General features: G+C 41.5%; 1 protein-coding gene across 4 annotated transcripts in view; it reads left to right on the forward strand.

The window, feature by feature from the left end:
• The window catches only part of PHACTR2 (phosphatase and actin regulator 2), a 273,453-nt gene that overhangs the window by 212,033 nt on the left and 42,197 nt on the right, over positions 1 to 19,223 (forward strand). For 2 of the 4 annotated variants that reach the window (XM_053591283.1, XM_053591285.1), the window contains exons 5-8: positions 4,651 to 4,890; positions 9,502 to 10,039; positions 15,972 to 16,165; positions 17,735 to 17,891. In XM_053591283.1, the coding sequence (XP_053447258.1) occupies positions 4,651 to 4,890; positions 9,502 to 10,039; positions 15,972 to 16,165; positions 17,735 to 17,891 (1,129 nt within the window). The remainder of the gene's footprint in view (positions 1 to 4,650; positions 4,891 to 9,501; positions 10,040 to 15,971; positions 16,166 to 17,734; positions 17,892 to 19,223) is intronic. The other 2 variants (XM_053591286.1, XM_053591287.1) reach the window with 1 other exon arrangement.

Raw genomic sequence — 19,223 nt, forward strand, 5'->3', positions numbered from 1 at the left:
CTATTCATCTAATTCACCTACGCCTTTAGCCTGGCGGGGGAGAGGGGAAGCTTGGAGCTTTACTTGCCCCATCGAAAAACTAATTAAGCTTATGAACACCAAATATGAGAAATTAACTATTTGTAATGATAATATTCCTAGAACATAAAGAGAAAATACACTTAAATGAATTTTAAAGGGATTTAGTTGAAATTGTTAACGTAAGTAGTGACATTTTTGTTGTTGGTCTGTCCTGTCTCACCAGATTATTAAATTTCAAATCCATCTGTGGTTTGTTCCTGGTACAGCCTTTTCACATTCAAGAATCACATCCTTTCTTTTGTAACAATGCTGTTTCTGGTGCTTGCCTGGTCCATGTAGGGTATCAGTCACTGGACTGGCCAGACCTCAAAGGAAGTGTTTCCCTTATCAACATAATAAAAAGTTGCTGACAGTTTTATGTGAATTCACCAGCAGGCTTTGATGTTCTAAAGAAAAGATGGCAGACCTTATAGGTTCATGAATAGTTGAGGTGTTTTTCTTTTCTTATTTTGTACTTAGAATTAGGACATTCAGTTCTTTCTGGTGAGATAAGTTCCAAGAGGACCTCTTGCTTGGCTAGGCAGAGATGACAGTGCTGGAAGGGCTGACCTACCAATAACAAGGCAGGACACTCCTCTTGTTGAGGGGACAGTGTGCACCCCAGAGCCACCCTGATAATGAGGAGAAAAAATGAGTGCGAAGCCACTTCCTGAGACTAAAAAGAATATAATTCATAACCAATATTACAGTTTATTTTGTTAAATAGGAAATTCCTCATGAAAAATTTATAAGTCAACAACTTATTCTTCTGGAAAGACCCAATGAATTCTGAAAATGTACCCAAGATTCACTTTTGCCTTTGTTCTTCTTCTAGTCTCCCTCCTCCCTCATGGTGAGCTCACTGTCATGCAAACTCACCATCTAATGGTCTTAGTTCACCCTTTATTTTGGAAAACAGTGTTTCCTTTCTTTTTGCATTAAGAAACTTATTCCAGAACATTGCTTTAGCTATTAATTGGCTACATTTGCAAAACCATATCACATGCATTTAAAATCCTTGAGACTTATTATATCTCTTTATAAGACAATATCTCAGTGCTTTAATATTTGAAACATCAGTGTCAAAAAAAGCAAAACAAATGGTAGGTAAGGTCCTTCTTACCCGCTGTGTGGGTGGGCTCCACCCAGGACATGTGAGTGTTTCCCAAAGACACCTGATTTGGTAGCCTCCTCTGCCAAATCCTGGAGACTTCTTCGTTAAGGTCTTCAGGGCACCTAGTCTCCCATTATTGTTTCTCAGCAAGTGCCCTTCTATGTACAAAAGCAGAAAAGATGACTTGCTCTCTGTTAACCATACTTTGGTAGGAAGTAGGAGCAATTCAAACATTGTTTGACATCATTTGTATTGAGTTATTGTAAAAGCTGTCAGTGAATTCACACAGGATGAACACTTATAATAATGAGGGTCTCCCATGGATAAGACTCTACTGGGATCTAGGAAAGGAGGAGTGAATGTAACATGGCCTTTGCCCTCAAGCAGATCATGGCCTACGGGAAGGCCAGAATACAAGCAGGCAACTAGAATACAAGGTGAAAGTCCTACAGAAGGCCTGAGTGCAGAGAGCCAGGAGCTTGCAGTGGGAACCACTGTTGATTCTCAGAAAAGAATATTTCAAAACTAAGACCTGAAAGAGATAAGCAGGTAGTCAAGTGAAGTAGAGGAATCGGGCAGAAGTGCATTCTAGGTAAGGTGGAGAAGGCATGCAGTTCCCAGCCTTGCTCTAAGTATTGGGTTTTTGGAGGTGTGTGTTTGTTTTGTTTTTTTGTTTTTGAGATAGAGTCTCACTCTGTCATACTGGGTAGAGTGCTGTGGTATCATAGCTCACAGCAACCTCAACCTCTCTTGGGCTTGAGACTATAGGCATATGCCACTATGCCTAGCTAGTTTTTCTATTTTTAGTAGAGACCAGGTCTCACTCTTGCTCAGGCTAGTCTCAAACTCCTGAGCCGAAGCAATCCACCTTCCTTGGCCTCCCAGAGTGCTAAGATTACAGGTGTGAGCTACTGTGCTCAGGCCTGCTCTAAGTATTAGAGGACTCAACCTGTAAGTGGCAGAAAGAGCCATGCCTGGAAGGAAACAGCTTGTCTTCCAGACTGCATTGATGTGGAACACGGACTCTTTGTCCCGCAGAATGAGTAGGCAGCCTCATTCTCTCAACCTCCTCTTGAAATAATACTCCTAGACAGCAGCGATTTATGTCCTGTCTTCAGATCATATGGTAATAGTAAAAAATAACAACTTGACTTAATTCATTACCTTCCAGATAGACGTGAAGAGTGTTTTCTACTGATTTGGGTGTCAATAACTAATAGCCAGTCAGTTACAGTCATTGAACAGACATAGTGTTTAGAGCAGCAGTTCTCAACCTGTGGGTTGCAACCCATAGGAACTGTATTGAAGGGTCGCGGCATTAGGAAGGTTGAGAACCTCTGGTTTAGAGCATTGTGTTCATTGGGATGTAAAATTTCAGACAAAAGGAGCCTATAATTTAGTCAGAAAAACACGCAATTTGCACACTCACATGCACCCTCACACACAACTTAGGAATCACCAACTGACAAGCAAAGACAAAGTGGTAGAGTTGGAAGAGTGAGGAAGAGTGGGCCGTCCTTCCAAGGAGTCAGGAGCAAGTTGATGTGCAGTGTGTGCATTTTCTCCCTAGTAAGGAAAGTCATTCCCACCTGCCACAGAGCCAGCCATCTCCTCCTTCCCAAGGCCAGAAGTTGGATACTTTCCTTGGTATATAGCTGTACAATTTAAGACCTTAGGGAGAGAGAAAAAATACCTCTCAGTGGTGTACCAAGACCAGGTACATGCAGGGCTGACAGTGTAAGAGAGAGGGGGAGATGTCCAGCAAGGCAGATCACTGTGGCTCTCACCATGGACAACATCATGGGGCTTGGTCACCACACATCTCGGTATTATGCTAGGGACTAAAATAATAAGGATTATATTTTAAAAACTTGAAGAATAAATTCAGCCTATGTCTAAGTCAATGTCTATTAGTAGATTTTACATTAAAAGAAAATATTTTAGGTGTGTCTCCACTCGTATCGTTCTCATCACTGACTGACCTTTGTAATTACCTAGCCTAGTTCAGACCAGCCAGGTTTGGAGGGGCACGTCTATACTACAGTAATAAGCAGTTTAGTTGATGAGGCAAGGCCTTAAGCAGAAAGGCAAAAATACAACACACTTTCTGATAAATGTTGAATATGTACGTGGTTCACACAATAAGACCGAATTAAGTTTAGAGGTGGGAGAGATCAATTTGGACTACAGTGACTTGGGTGGGGAGCTGTAGGGGTGGGGAGAAGAAAGTCTTAAGGATAAAAGATGAACTTTTTATTGATTACCTATAGTAACTTAATTCATTATTACGCTGGTTATATATGTGTGGATTGATCAGGGGTGTGGTTTTTAAAAAAAGTCCATATTTCACACTCACTAAGAAACAATATAATATGAACCATAATAAAATGGGATACATTCCAATAGCAAAACCCTTTCTTGCTCCTTTATTAATGGGAAGACAGACCAAGTGATGGTGGAGTCTTGTCTTAACACTGTCCTGTGTTTTTCACTGTGCCTCATTTTTAAAGAACTGCTGCTTAGTTCTTTGGATCAGAGTGTATTTGAGTTCATTTTCATGTCAGTCAGTCATTACTAGAAAAAATATAATGAGAATATATGAATGAACCTTCAGCATCTCACGTTCTTTCAGTAACCGGGGACTGATACTCTTTTTCTGCCACTTACACAAAATCTTGTGACAGGCTCCTGTTCTCAGCTGTGAGTTTTTATTTCAATTTTTACTTTTGTCAGTGGTTTTCCCAAAATTATTATTTTTTTTTTTTGCACTGTAAGACAAACTCAGATTTTTTTGGATTCTGCATCCTCTGTACTGTCACGCTCAGGGTGACAACTGTGGAGAAAGGCAGGGGAAGTGATTGTAGAACAGGAAGCTGCCAGTGGGCTGGGGGAGCTTGAGAACGTTTTCATAGTAGAGAGTGGTTCATTCTTCAGCACTCTGTACCTCATATAAAAGATTCTCCAGAGTTTCCTTATCTTAGAAAAGAATCGATTTTTGACCACAATTAAGACTGAACACAAATCTTTTCTGATTGATCAGGCTCGAGTTCTGGAAAATAACAGTCCAGTGGTCGCTGAGGTGGCCAGTGGGCGTGATATGCTCATCTGCCACCCTCCAGAGGCCTTCGACTTTGTTAAATAATTTAAATTTAGCAGCTGACGCTCACAACCACAGATTTGAGGCTGGAGCTAAGGCCGCTGACCTGAGGCCTTTTCCGCTCATCCTTAACACGACTTCTTCAGTGTAGGTTGGGTCTTAGCAAAGCCGTGATGAAGGCACCTGCCCAGGGCACCCCAGCCTGTCTCTCAGCCTTTGGTTTTGCCCCACACTTTGCTCTTTCTCATGCAGAGCTCCATGTGGGCGCCCCAGGGCCCAGCAGCTGCGCTTTGTGTCACCGTTGTCATGTGTCTTGTTCCTGGTTTTTATCTGGTGTGTGTCTGTATCAGTCTGCCTCTGTTCACTTTCTCATTTGTAGAGAACACTGAAAACCACTCTGAAACACTGGCAGTTCCTGCTCTACCTCCTCCAGCTCCTCCTAAGCCTAAGCCCAAACCTAAACCCAAAAAAACACCTGTGCCTCCAAAAGGGGCCACGACTGGGGCCAGCCACAAAGGTGATGAAGTGCCTCCCATTAAAAAAAATACCAAGGCTCCTGGTAAGCAGGCCCCCGTCCCTCCACCCAAGCCAACAAGCCGAAACACAACTCGAGAGGCTGGTGAGTATGCCCCAGTTCCCCGAGACTGAGTGCTTGGCTCTGGGGTGGGGGGCTCATTGTTCCTTGCAGGTGTCATGGTCTTTTAAGGTCTTAGTACAGAACACCACTGGATTGAGCTTTGACACAAAGAATGCCCAGGAGGTTCCTTTGTTGCTGTCTAGCAAAGGAAAGTCAACCAGTGATTAGTTCACCACATTAGTTTTGGGATGAATATGCCTCTTTTATCTTAAGTATCCACTGTCTGCATATGAGACCCAATTGAAGGGTGGGGCAGTGGGGGGGGGGCAGTGTGCCTGATGAATGCTAATGATCTGCTAAAACATTATTTAGACGTTCATTCCCCTTCTGCCTACTTGAGTTTATGGGTGGCTTTTTGGCTTGAGGTTTCTTTCAAAATATCTTAGGTTTGCATAAAGACACATCTTTGACATATTTGCTGGATATTAGTATGTTAAATTTTCAGCATCCATGGTCGTCTCCCTTCTGATCAATGGCAAGGGTTCATATCACTTGGTTCAGCTCCACCCTGCTACTTTCTACCGCAGTCAGAGCTATTTCAGTGGAGTTGAAAGGTACATGCTTGGTTCGCCACCAACCTCTGGAGACTTCAGTGTGTTATAAGACAAAACATCTAGTGTAGTGTGGTTACAAGTCACCATTAGAGCTTACCAGCAGCTGCTTGACTGATCTGCAGTAACTTCATACAATATGTAGCCAGCCTTCCTTCCAATCACATATGCTTAATGCAAAATGGAACTGCCATTCTTCTAGCAAAGTGGAATAAGGATGCTCACCCTGTCATCTAGCTTTTAAAAGGACATTACGCAAAGCCCACAAGCTCAGTGCCTTTTCCCCATTGTCATATGCATAAAAATTCTCCTGTACAAATCTTATTTTCCTTAAAATCAGCAGCAGCTTTCTAGCATTTGACAACCAGGATTTGGCTTGGTGTTGATCTTTTTGCCCTCATAATTTACACCCACAATGCTCAGAGTCAGAGTGATTTAGTTGACAGTACCCATGTACAACAGATCTCGGGATGCAAATATATGTCCCTGTCCCTGTGTTCCTCTCTTCCTACCTTTGAACTTTAGTGTCTGGGTCTCTTCTAATAAGCTTTAGAATGAAATGTTTCAGAATGATGCGCCTGCAGTGTCCATGGGCCATCTCCGCAGGGAGCAGCTGTCCTCACTCATCAGCATCTATGCTGACTAACACTCCCTGAGAGCAGTGCTGAAGTGAGGCAGGCACTGGTCTGCTTCTTAAAGAGAGCCGCCACCCATCACTCTGTCGCTGGGGATTAAGGTCTTGTCTTGCACACACTTCCCCACTTCCTCATTCCCCACATGGTGTCAGCTCACCACAGACTTGGCTTGGACTGTCTTTACTTCCCTCAGATGAAAGCTGATGATGAATGCAGGGGCACGGGACAGTTTTCATGAGAGATTTTGAGTTATTTCCAGATATGTTACTCGAAGATTTATTAATAGACTCATGATATTCCTAAGGGAATAGTACAGTCATTTTGTGCATTGTATTATAAGAGGGCCAACAGGCTTTTACTGTAAATAAGAGTGTGCCTATTCCAGGGACTGTCACAGAGAAACAAGTTGCCCTGTTTGAAGTAGACCAGCAAGCCCATTGTATAAGGCCAAGGATCCTTTGATCAAATATTGATAATACTCCTTCAGAATCCTACTGGTAATCCACGTGTAATCGTTTACAACTTTCTACCTGCTGACCTTGTTTTATTTGAATAATGTTGATCTTTTGGAAAAGTTACTTCAAACGGAGCTCTTGATTTTTAGTCCAATGGTTTATATTCTTAAAACAGCTATCAGTTATGATTCTTTCTTTATTATTAAGTTAGCATAAGTCTCCAAATAACTAGATATCAGTTTAAAACATTCCACTGCTTTGCAGGGAAGAAATTTTAAATCTTCCTTATTTAATCTCTCTCATTGTTACCCACTACTAACAACTGAAGTACTTAACTGGGAAGAGGTGGCATTTTCTCTCTATTTTTAAATCATAGCCTTAATTCAAAGTAATTTAGCCAACATGGCTGACTTCAATAAAGCCCTGTCATTTTAGAAGATCCTTAAGAAAAAGTCTAACATGGCTTGAATTTACACTCCAAACATTGGGGAAAAGTATCTTTTTTCCTTAAGCCAGGATAAAAATTAACTTTTCTATCCAAAAAGAAAGAATTTTCTACAGATTTGTGAGTGTTGATTTTGTGACCTGAGACGCTGCTATATTCCTTGATCACTTCTAAGAGTTTTGTAGTAGAATCCCTGGTGTTTTCCAGATACACAATCATATCATCTGTGAAGAGAGAAAGTTTGATCTCTTCTGACCCGATGTGAATACCCTTGATCACCTTTTCTTGCCTAATTGCAATGGCTAAGACTTCCATTACAATGTTAAAAAGCAGTGGAGACAGTGGGCAACCTTGCCTGGAAATGATTTCAATTTAACTCCATTCAATACGATATTGGCTGTGGGTATGCTGTAGATGGCCTCTATAAGTTTAAGAAATGTCCCTTCTATACCCATTTTCTTAAGTGTTCTGATCATGAAAGGATGCTGGATATTATCAAAAGCTTTTTGATTGTCTTAACACAATAACTAAGAAAATGTCGTGAAGGCTATGTTAACCTGTTTGATGAAAATATTTCAAATTTTATATAAAACCAGCACATTATACCCAATGATTGCATTAATGTACACAGCTATGATTTAATAAAAAAAAAAAAAAGAGAGAGAGAGAGACAGAGAAAAAAAAGAAAGAATTTTCTTTTAAAAATAATTAGAAGTGTTATGTGGAAGCAATTCTGTTTAACTTACCTAAAAATATACACTTAATCTTAGCCAAAAGGCCAAGAAGCCATAACTTACCTAAGAAAATAATTGAGCGTGTTTAGGCATCAAATCCTTAGCATCTTTTATATGGAAAGTAAATTTAGAATGGACTTAGCTTGAGGAATGTGCTGAAAGAGTTTGACTTCTAAGCAAGTGAAGGTTGTCAACTATAATGATATATTAACAGGTCCAGATTGGGGGAAGGGAAATTCTGGTCATTATGTATATCTAAATTAATAAAGGCTCTAAACCATAGCGACTTCTTTTAAGTCTATGTCCTATTGCTGAACGAGGTCAGCTTCTTTAGTATATTAGAATTAATGAAGTTTAACATTTCATTGTCTTTGTCTCGTAACCCTCTCTGAATTGACTTCAATGAAGCTATAACTTGAGGTAAGTTACAACAGCATCTGTATGTGTTGTGGACTGGCTCCACCCTATGAACCAGATATTTCCTGATAGTTCTGAGAACAATAGCGCTTCTCAGAGAAAAGAAGGAACAGACAACATTATAAGAGAAGAAGCGATTAGGAGAAATTTCTAGATCATAATGGTCATGGGACAGAGGAGTATTCTCATAGAAGTTTAAATGTATACCCTAAGATTACATAAAGAAAAAGGTAATTAGCCCTTTTTTCCTGTAAATGGTTTGGCCGAAGGTCAAATATACCAGGATGATCCTTCGATGCAGGTCCTGTTGGAACAGAAGCCTGAGGAAGAGTACATTTGCAGATGTGGGTCAGAAGACCTTAGAATAATATTCTTTCCCTTCAAAGTATTTAGGTGCTGCCCTTTTGTAAAAAAGGGATATTTTTTCTGCCTTCCAGTATTTTGAAGGGCTCATGTCTTTCCTACGTGACATGTTTTCCCGATGTCCCATCACTCCAGCTGTCCAGGCAAGCATGGCCAGCATCTTCAGAGCTGTGGAAACTGCTAGTTTGGAACTTGTCCCTTTTTTTCTTTTCCAAACACAGTCTTGCTCTGTTGCCTAGGCTAGAGCGCAGTAGAGTGATTATGGCTCAGCGTCGTCTCGGTCTCCTGTGCTCAGGTCATCTGCCTGCCTCAGCTTCCCTGGGAGCTGGGACTACCAGTGCATGCCTCCATGCCCAGCTAATTTTCTTTTTCTGTAGAGATGAGGTCCACTGTGCTGTCCAGGCTGGTGTTCAACCCATGGTTTCTCCCTCCTTGGCCTCCCAAAGGACTGGGGTTACAGGCATGAGTCACAGCCTGTAACCCCACCAACCTGGGGTTTGCTCTTTAGCAGTAGGGTGAATGAATGTGCTTTTGACCCAGAAAGGAGCTGGTGATATATACTCCAGCCTCCCAGAGAGACATCAGAGAACGTGTGTAATTGATGATGAGCCCAGTTGTGGGCTACACCCAGGTAGCTGCTGGTGCCTGTTCTTTATGATATCCCTTCTTCAGAGCATACAATGGGGCTTTTTCAGGTGGCACGTAGGACAAGGAGCTGAGGGTTTTCCCTTTGGCTGGCCCAGTTAAAGACAAGAGAAGGGAGAAGACAGGGGGTTCTTGTCTCTGAGTCTTACCGTAAGCATCCTTTGCTCCCTCCTAGACTGGGAGCAGAAAACAAAACCATTGTCAAAATTAGCCCATTTTCTCTCATTCGTTTGTTCAACAAATTTTAAAGGGAACATGTTAAATGTCGTTAACTATTACTGGTTGGCTACTTAAAAACAAAAAGAAAGCATAGTATTTGATTTTTAATTCAAAATCTCTCTGTTGTAGCTGGTTCCTCTCATTCAAAAAAACCATCCGGATCCAAAGCATCAGCCTCACCATCTACATCATCCACCTCGTCTCGTCCCAAAGCTTCAAAGGAGACAGTTTCTAGCAAAACGGGGACAGTGGGGACCACAAAGGGCAAGAAAAAAACTGGCAAGCAGCCAACAACTTACCGCCTGTCCTCAGATGCAGCCACTTCCGGCACATCTGACCTCCCAGGAGCGCCTTCGGACACCGCAGCGGAGGGTCTGAATCCTGAGCAGACTGTGGCTGGGGCTGAGGAGCAGACTGCCCGCAAATCCAAGTCTGCAGTCCCTCCGCCCCCTGTGGCTCCGCCTCCGTCTCCCCCCGCCCCTCCTCTCGCTCCCAAGGATCAGTGTGTTACTGCCTCAGACCCTCCAGTTGTCCTGGTCAGCGTTGGAGCTGACCTGCCCATCCCTGCCTTAGACCCAGGTCAACTTCTTTGGGCTGAAGAGCCGACGAACAGAACCACTTTCCACTCAGGCCCTGACTTAAGTGATGGCCGAGAAAATGCAAAATGGTGAGTCGGGTGCAAACCCTATATTCTGTCTGAGTAGGACAGTCACTAATGTATTCTGTTGGCAATGAAGGAACCTAGTTTGCTTTCTTTCATGATTTAACCCATGTCAGGCAAGCACACCTGTAACCTGGGCAGTGGCATTTCAGAGCCCTAACCCGGGAATGCCTCGGGCTGCTGGAGGAAACAACACAGCGGAGCCGCAAGCACCACTTCACAGCTGCGATTTTCAGCAACCTTGAGAAGCCACCTCAGCACTACTCAGAGGTCCTTGCTTTTGTCCCCAGAGAGTTCCTTTCTGCTTCCTCATAGTGTTTATTTTAAATCTTTACTGTTTGGGTCCATATCACCCGCTGCTGCCCTCCGCATTTCAGCAAGTTACGTAGCCTTCTCTTTCTCCAAGAGCATAAAGAACATCAGGAGAGAACTTTCAAATCCTAACTCCTTTTTCTTCAACCAGAATGACCCCCTTTCTTGTCCCTTTAATTCCCCACCCAGCTCAAATGTTACCTGCTCTGTGAAGCCTTTGAGTGCTTCTAGATGGAATGGGTTATTGTGTCTCTTATACTCAGACAACCCCTTGCTTCCTGCCTGTGGGACAGAGTAGCCAACATGTCTTGTTTACCTCTGTCTGCCCGGCAGCGTGTTCAGAGTCTGGTATGTATGGTGTAGGCAGTCAAAGGACGCACACTGAATCGTCGAAGGAAACTGAAAAAGTGAGCTATGGTGGTTATAGGAAAGTCAGCCTAGTTCAGCATGGCGGAAGCTGTGTTGAAGATGAGATGACTTTGGTATTAGATTTTATAAATAGAGCAGGATGGAAGATAGATGATTGTAGTCAGGCATCATTTCCTTTAAGAAGGTGACTAAACAAAACGGGCCAACGAACTTGATGTTGCCCCACCATTACCCAGTTTCCCAGGCCAGAAACCGGGATCCATTTTAGGGTCCTCATTCTCCTTAATTCTTTGCATCATAAAGTCCTATAAATACTCTATTTACCAGTAATTCAGAAATGTTAACCCTCCTGTCTCCAGGTACGAAGGGAAGTCTGTCACAATGTAGTAGACGCAGTTATCAGTTCTGTCTAGGGAGGGCTTGGAGTTCTTGATTCCAGTCTCTTCTCTCTTACGTTGAAGAATAAAACCTGTATTCACTCTTCAAATCCTTTAAAAGGTTCTTTTTCAAAATAAATCTGTCATGTTATACTTTAAAAAAAATGATTCTATTAATTAGAGAAGTTTTGGTCAAGAGACTAAAACATCAACTTTATTTGGTTGCTGATAATAACCTTCATTCACTGAATACTTAGTGTCAGAAACTAAGCACTGTACATGTATTATCATTTAATTTACAGATGTCTTCCCTGAAGTGTCCCCAATTTATTAGATAAGAAAAATTGGCACTTAGAGACCTAAATGGTCTGCCCACGATTGCCCACATAGCAGTGGCAAAGCTAGAGGGCAAACCCCATTGCTATGCTCTGAAGAACTTTCTAAGTTTTTCAGAGCAATTGCTTCTACTTCTATTCCTTTTTTATTATTTGCTTGTTTCTTTATTTCTGTTTTTATCATTTTGAGCACCAAAATTTGAAGGAAAACCAGGGTAAGATAAATAAATGTCAAACTACAAATTAGTTTATTTGTTTGACATTTTAATAAAAGATATGGGAAAAGAAGACATTGAAATGAATCATTTTGGTATCCGTCTTAGTCCCTTGTGTGCCGCTGTAACAGAATACCTGAGCCTGGGTAATTTATAACAAAATTTATAGCAGAAATTTATTGGCTGGTGTTCTGGAGGCTGAGAAGTCCAAGATCAAAATGCTTGCATTTGTTAAGGACCTTCTTGCCTTGTCATCACGTGATGGAAGGAAAGGCAAGGGGCACACAAGAGTGAAATTTACTCATGAGAGCGGAGCCCCCATGACCCAAACACCTCCTGTTAGGCCCTCCCTCCCAGCCCTGTTATATCAGGGATTAATTCTTCACCATATGAATCCTGGGGGACACACTCAAACCACAGCAATGTTTTTAATACTTAATAGCACATAGAAAATGTTTTCATTGAATCATCATATTTCAAAAAATAAAAAAAAAATAAAAAAAATAAAAAAAATGAATCATCATATTTCCCAGCACTGCACTCACTTCTAGCATTTAGAAATGAACATTCATTCTATCAGTGTGTGTGTGTGTATATATATATATATATATATATATATATATTTTTTTTTTTTTTTTGTTTTGTTTTGCATTTTCTGTGCTGGCCAGTCTACTAAGAAGCAAAGATACAAAGTGAGCAAGAAAGGGTAGTCAAAAGTACTTTTTACTAAAATACTGTCCAACGCTTTGAGGAAGTATAAATGTTTAAGATAATGTGTAAATTTTGGAAATAGACTGAATATATTGGTTTATTGGTTAATAGACTGAAGAATAGGGTACAGCATATAAAATGCTTCCAAGCACCACACTGCATGTTAGGGGCTGAATATCTGTCATGAGCCCCAGTGTGTGAAGAATTGTCAGACAGACAAGGTAAGTATCTTTTCTCCATTTCTGCTGGAACTATAATCGGAGAGAGAGCAAGTGCACGCAGGATATCACCAGACATCAAGGATCTTTATGTTAGATTTTCCTGTTGGTCAGGGTAGCTCTAGTGCTTTCCTAGAAGAGATCATAGAGATTTTCCTCTCTGCATATTCTTCAAAATTAAAAATTTAAATTGCATTTCCTTCTCCAGGCCTGGTTGGTGTTTGCTCTTGAATTAATGAACCTGGAGTAAGTAGTCTCCCAAATTTCCTTCCAGACCCTTTCTTCCTTTTTCAAGTGGATATTTGAATTAGAATTTCTGGCTCTTAGTCACTTGTTTTACTTAGAACTCTCCCTGAGTTATGTTTGGTCAACTAATGTATGAAATCGTGTCATCTTATGAAGAGACTTCTGTTTGGAATACAAATATGAAAACTTTAAATGAAGCAAATGGCTATGTATAAAAATACCCACCTCTGTTTCCTTACTGTAGGCTACTATCTGTCACTTCCCTTCATTGGCAGCTTCATTAGTGACACATACGTCTGGTACCATGCATCATGGAAGACAGAAACTAAGACCCCCTTTGGGAGGCCATATCCAAAAAGTGACCTGACTATGACCAAAAGGCCGTATCCAAATGTTCCAAACAAACATTTACAGAATACACCACATTGTTCATTGTGCCCAGGAACTCTAGGGAAAATAATTAGAGCTAAGTTGTGAGTTGATTATAAATTTGGAGTATATTTAATATTAAGTCTAACTTACAACATTAACATAACTTAAATATTAAGAATAAAATAAAACATAATATAATACGACATTTAATAGGTAGCCTGAGAGTCTTCAGTGGGTTCTAGACTGGATTTGCTACGTCAGCAGGGCAACTCACCAATGGCTTTCCTCAGTTCCATGAACTATAAATCATCTGCCTTCCATATACTATAGAAGAGCTTGTAAGTGGCAAACGTATGCTGAAGTCTTTGAAAACTGCAAGCAATTGTAAAATAGTGAGATTAAAATAACAATATCATAATATTGGCATATCTTTATCATTTTGTTTTGTTATGATTATAAAATAAAGTATTTCTTATTTGAAAAAAAAAAACAATATCATAATACATTGGAAAACAGTGGTACAAACAAATAAAGGGCTCAATCTCAAGTAGATATTGTTCTGCCATCCAGAATGTGTCACTAATTGGCATATCCTTTAAACATGCTGTGGTCACCTATAAGGGCAGACTGTTCAAGCAAGAATGGCTCCCAGTGGCAATCAAGTAAAAAAAGACTGTGGAAAAGTTTCCCATAAAAATAGCTCTTCCCTTATTTAAGAGGAGACTTCCCGCTGTATAAAACAGTATGGTGGTTCCTTAATAAATTAAATACAGAATTACCATGTGATACAGCAATTCCACTTCTGTATATCTAGCCAAAAGAATGGAAACCAGAGGGTGGCACTTGTGGCTCAGTGGATAGGGCGCTGGCCCCATATACTAAGGGTGGTGGGTTCAAGCGCCAGCCCCAGCCAAACTGCAACAACAACAACAAAAATAGCTGGCGTTGTGGGGGATGCCTGTGGTCCCAGCTACTCGGGAGGCTGAGGCAAGAGAATCACCTAAGCCCAGGAGTTGGAGGGCGATAAAGTGAGACTGTGTCTACAAAAAAAAAAAAAAAAAAAAAAAGAATTGAAAGCAGGGTCTTGAGTTTTTATACCAGTGCTCATACCTGTGGCTATGTCTGCAATAGCCAAAGGTGGAAACAACCCAACTGTACCTTGACTATAAATAGATAAACAAAATGTGGCATTCACGTCCAGTAGAATATCACTCAGCCTTAGAATGGAAGGAAATTCTGATATATGCTACAACATGAATGAACCTGGAGGACATTATGCCAAGTGGAGTCAGTCAAACACAAAAGGACAAACATTGTATGATTTTACTTATCTGAGGGACTTAGTCACATTCATAGAGGCACAAGTAGAATGGTGGCTGCTGGGCTGGGGGTTGAGGGTTATGGGAATTTACTGTTTAATGGGTCCAGAGTTTCCATTTGGGAAGGTGAGAAAGTTCTGGAGATGGAAAAACTGTTAAATGGTTGAAATGGTAAATTTTATATTATGTACACCTTAAACAATAAAAAATGAAATTTCATATTTTCCCCTTTGAGAACAAGAATTTCATCTGTTGGATTTTTCTAGTAAGTGACAGAGAATTTTGAGAGTGCTTAGGCTCATAACTACAGGGTAGAATTTTAAATACCTCCTATTCTGATAAAGTTTACCTGTGTTCATTATTCAAATAAGTGTTTTACTGATTTTGTTCATTAATGAGAACAGCAGATGCATGCCATGTGCTATGTAATCTTTGTCTTCCAGAAGTGTGACATCCAAATTTGAATACTTCCATTTATATCAGAAAGCAGTCTGGGGGATATGTTGAGTCTTAGAATGAAGACTACGTTGTTTTTGCTACCATATGCTTTTTATGTAAAATACTATTTTTTAGTCTAATCTTTGAAATCTTGGCAATCTTTGCGTGTTTATAGTAACTCTCTAAAGCAGACTCTTACCAAGCTAAATAATAAAAAAAAAGTGTTCCATCCTTCCACTTTTCTTCTAAAGAATTCATTTAACTTTCACACTTTCCATCTCATTTGTTACTGTAGTCTCACAAGGGAGTTTTGCAGATGAAGAAGGGGAAGCACAGGGAGGATAAATGATTTTTAACTGTTTACACGTGCATTGGGGTGGAAATAGAATTAATTCATATATTAATGAGAGAAGTGCTTGTCTCTGCCATCACCCTTCCGGGTGCTGGGAAGCAAAATGACCGGAGTCCCACTTGTCAGGGAACCTGCGGGTGTAGGAGGGCAGACAAGTAATGTGGGTATCGAGGTGTAGTGTACCACTTACTCCCATCCATGGGGTGTCTTCAGGTCACCATGGAGCGGATATGGTAGGGCCAGGAATTAATCTGAAGGCCCTCATAAGATTCTGAAGGAGCTGAGGCTTGACAGGTAAGAAGTTAATACAGGTCAAACAAAAGGTGTAGAGAAAGTCAAATATCCAGGAACTTCTGGCTCATAATTCTTTCCACTCAACCCCCATTAGTATGGAAAAACTAATTTGCAAAACGTCGTGTTATCATATGAACTACGTGTATTAGACACCGTCTAGTTAGGCCGTTTCATTTCATAGGTGAAGGATGTAAAACCTTGGGAGTTAAGTAAGATGGCACAGCTCTCCCATTTCAGTGACCTCAGCCTGGCCCATGTCTGGTTTTTCCTTTCTCAAGCCCGAAGGAAGTCCTTGAAATTTCAGCTCCTTTTAATGGTGCTGGTGGCTCCAAGGGTTGCTCTGAGATGCACATCACCCCTGTGTTTTGTGCCTTTAACAGTTTCACAACCAAAGACGAGTTGACACCTCAGCTACTGACTCCGGGGCTGATGGGAGAGTCTTCAGAATCCTTCAGCGCCCTGGAGGAAGAAGGCCAGAGAGAGTACCAGGCCAGTGACTCTGACTCCGACGGGCCCATCTTGTACACTGATGAGGATGAGGACGAGGACGAGGACGAGGATGGCAGTGGAGAAAGTAAGACTGTTTTCAAGCATTATCGGGGGCTCAGTGCCCGTAGCTCAGTGGTTAGGGCACTGGCCACATGTGCCAGGGCTGGGGGGTTCGAACCCGGCCAGGGTCTGCTGAACAACAATGACAACAATAACAAAAAAACAGCTAGGCATTGTAGCGGGTGCCTGTAGTTCCACCTAGTGAGAGGCTGGGGCAAGAGAATCACTTAAACCCAAGAGTTAGAGTTGCTGTGAGCTATGACACCACAGCACTCTCCCGAGGGTAGACATAATGAGACTCTGCCTCACCAAAAAAAAAAAGTTATCGGGAGGGCGAGTGGAAGACAGAAGCAGCTGCATTTTGTAAAGAAGAAAAGCCTCATTAGGATGCAGACATTTGAGCTGTTCTTTTACCTCATCTTCCTTCCTCAAATTAGAAATGTCTCTCCTGGGTGGTGCCTGTGGCTCAAGGAGTAGGGCACCGGTCCCATATGCCGGAGGTGGCGGGTTCAAACCTAGCCCTGGCCAAAAACCAAAAAAAAAAAAAAAAAAAAAGAAATGTCTCTCCTGAAGTTTTACCTTTTGATGATGACAGGCCTGTCTGGAACATGGTGCCACTGTGGGGGGGACAGACCTTTGTCTATGAGACAGGTGTGCAGATTTGTATTTGTACAAAGAATCTAAGTTTTTCTCATTATGGCCCAAGGTGGCCTTTTCACCTGGGCCATTCTCAAAGAAAGAGCCGCAGTGCAGGATGGCTTACTCATTGGAAATGTTTCAGATGTTCTCCCACTTACCTTAGAATTGAAAACAGTCCTTCCTCCACAGTCAGTGAGATGCCTTCTAGGAAGGAATGATACTAAAGCGACAAAGCCTGCCATCTGTGTATAACTCAGGGAACGAGAAAGTGCTCTTAGTATTATTATTTTTTTTTTTTTAACTTTTGAGCAGCATGACTTGGGAGGAATTCACTGTGGGATTGGATTTATAGAATACAACAAGTTACTATTCCATGCATGATTAAACAACAATTTGTTAAATTCTTTCTGATTTGCATGGAACAACAACAAAAAAAATCATTATCATCCGTCTGGTACTAATTATCATCGGTAGAGATGTTAGGGATTCCTAGGTCATTGAAGGTTAAAATATTGATAAAGAAGGTAGACTTTTCGCAGCAGGGTGTTGAGGGGAAAAAAGAAGGCCAGGGGTTAACTGTACAGTGTTAGCAGAGGGGCTAAGTTTTTAAAGCTCAAAAGAAAAAGTATTGTGTAATCAGTAATTGTCATGAGCCACCGTATGAGCAAAATAAACTTCAGTTATCATTTTCCAAATGATGAGGTGGTAATTCCAACTTTTTCCATGATGTCCCAATGTATTTCAGAACATTTTAAAAATGGGTTCTTTAGTTCTTTTCAAAATGAACAATATCTGACTCAAAAGCTTTTTTTTTCCTTAGTTTAATTAAGATTCTCCCCTTGCATATGGATAAAGAATTTAGTCTGGGCTCTGCTGATAGTCCTTGCCATGTGTAACCTGAGTGCCACTGGCTAAAAGCCACTTTCTCTGCATTTCTACCCTTTTCCACCCTCAGGTGCTCTGGCAAGTAAAATCCGACGAAGGGACACTCTTGCTATCAAACTTGGCAACAGACCATCTAAGAAAGAGTTAGAGGACAAAAACATCTTGCAGCGGACCTCAGAAGAAGAGAGACAGGAAATCCGACAACAAATTGGAACCAAGTTAGTCAGGTAATTGCTGATATTTTAGGACAGTAGTGACGAATTCGTACTTTTCTTTCTCCCAGAGTTACTGGGATCACTGTGAATTCCCTGTGTACAGGCACTTCTGGCCTACTGGGCTTTTAAACTTGGCCTTGCATGGTGAACCACTCGAAGAACCTATTTTCTGGTCCAGCTAGCCAGGATCTTTGAGGTCTCCAGACTCTACTCCAGGGGTCAACAAACTTTTCCTAAAAGAACCAGTTAGTAAATATTTCGGGCTTTGCTGGCCAGACAGTCTGCATTGCAGTTGCTCAACTGTCCCCTTGCGGCATAGAAGCAGACATAAATAATGTGCAAACAAATGAGTGTGGCCGTGTTCCAGTAAAACTTTATTTACCAAAAAAGGTGGCAGGCTAGATTTGGCCTCTGGACCACAGTTTGCCCAACTCCTGGCCTCATTTGCGCTCTCACTAACATTCCTGTGCTGTGGGCTGTGAGGCTGTGGACATGTTAGCTTCAGTGGTCTGGCTCCACCCCCGTCAAGTAACCATAGCCTCCATATCTAAACTTCTCCCTTTTAACTTTAAATAAGTGGGTCAACTGATGTCTCTTCCTACCTCCGTCCATTGTGTTAGGATTTCTGCTTTTGCCACTAATGACTTTGCAAGTCCATTTAACTGGCCGTTTTAATAGAAGTGAGTATTCGTTCACACCGAAGGTCTTACTTTTGATGATCAGTTTAGCCCATTTAAGAATTAGTTATTCTGCTGACTTTACTCATTCTGAATATAATAGGGCACATCTTTGGGAGGAGGGAACAGTTTGGAATGCCAGAGCAGAATTTGGAGATAGGAGGAAACAGTGTTCCTTGCTTGGAAGCTGTGTCCTGGGAGAGAGGGTTGGTGTAGAGGGGTTCCAGAGGCCATTGTGTCTTTCTCCAGAGGGACAACAATGCCCTGAGAAATCTTCCTATGGCTGAGACATGGAAAAAGATTTTAGAGCCCGCAGTTGTGGCGTTTATAGGAAGGAATATCTCAGCCTGATAGAGAACCTAGGAAGAGACTGAGGGCATTTCTCATTCTAGTTTCCTCACTTTGAACTTGGACCATTTACTGCTGCAGGAAAGAGTCAGCACAGGTAAAAGGAACTAAAGTGATTAACAGTACCGAGCTGGAAAGACCTACAGGTCTAAACTCATCATCTTACCACCTCTCTGAGCCCTAGGAAGACTAAGAAAATGTCTCAAAGACATGTACTTCCTTAGGAGCAGAATCAGGATTCGAATTCCGTTCCTGGGCTCTCTGCTCAGTTTTCTTTTTCATACTTTCTCCCGTTTTGTACCTTTTACACCAAGTGAGA

The sequence above is a fragment of the Nycticebus coucang genome, chromosome 5, assembly GCF_027406575.1.
Source record: "Nycticebus coucang isolate mNycCou1 chromosome 5, mNycCou1.pri, whole genome shotgun sequence".
Taxonomy (NCBI): Eukaryota; Metazoa; Chordata; class Mammalia; order Primates; family Lorisidae; genus Nycticebus; species Nycticebus coucang.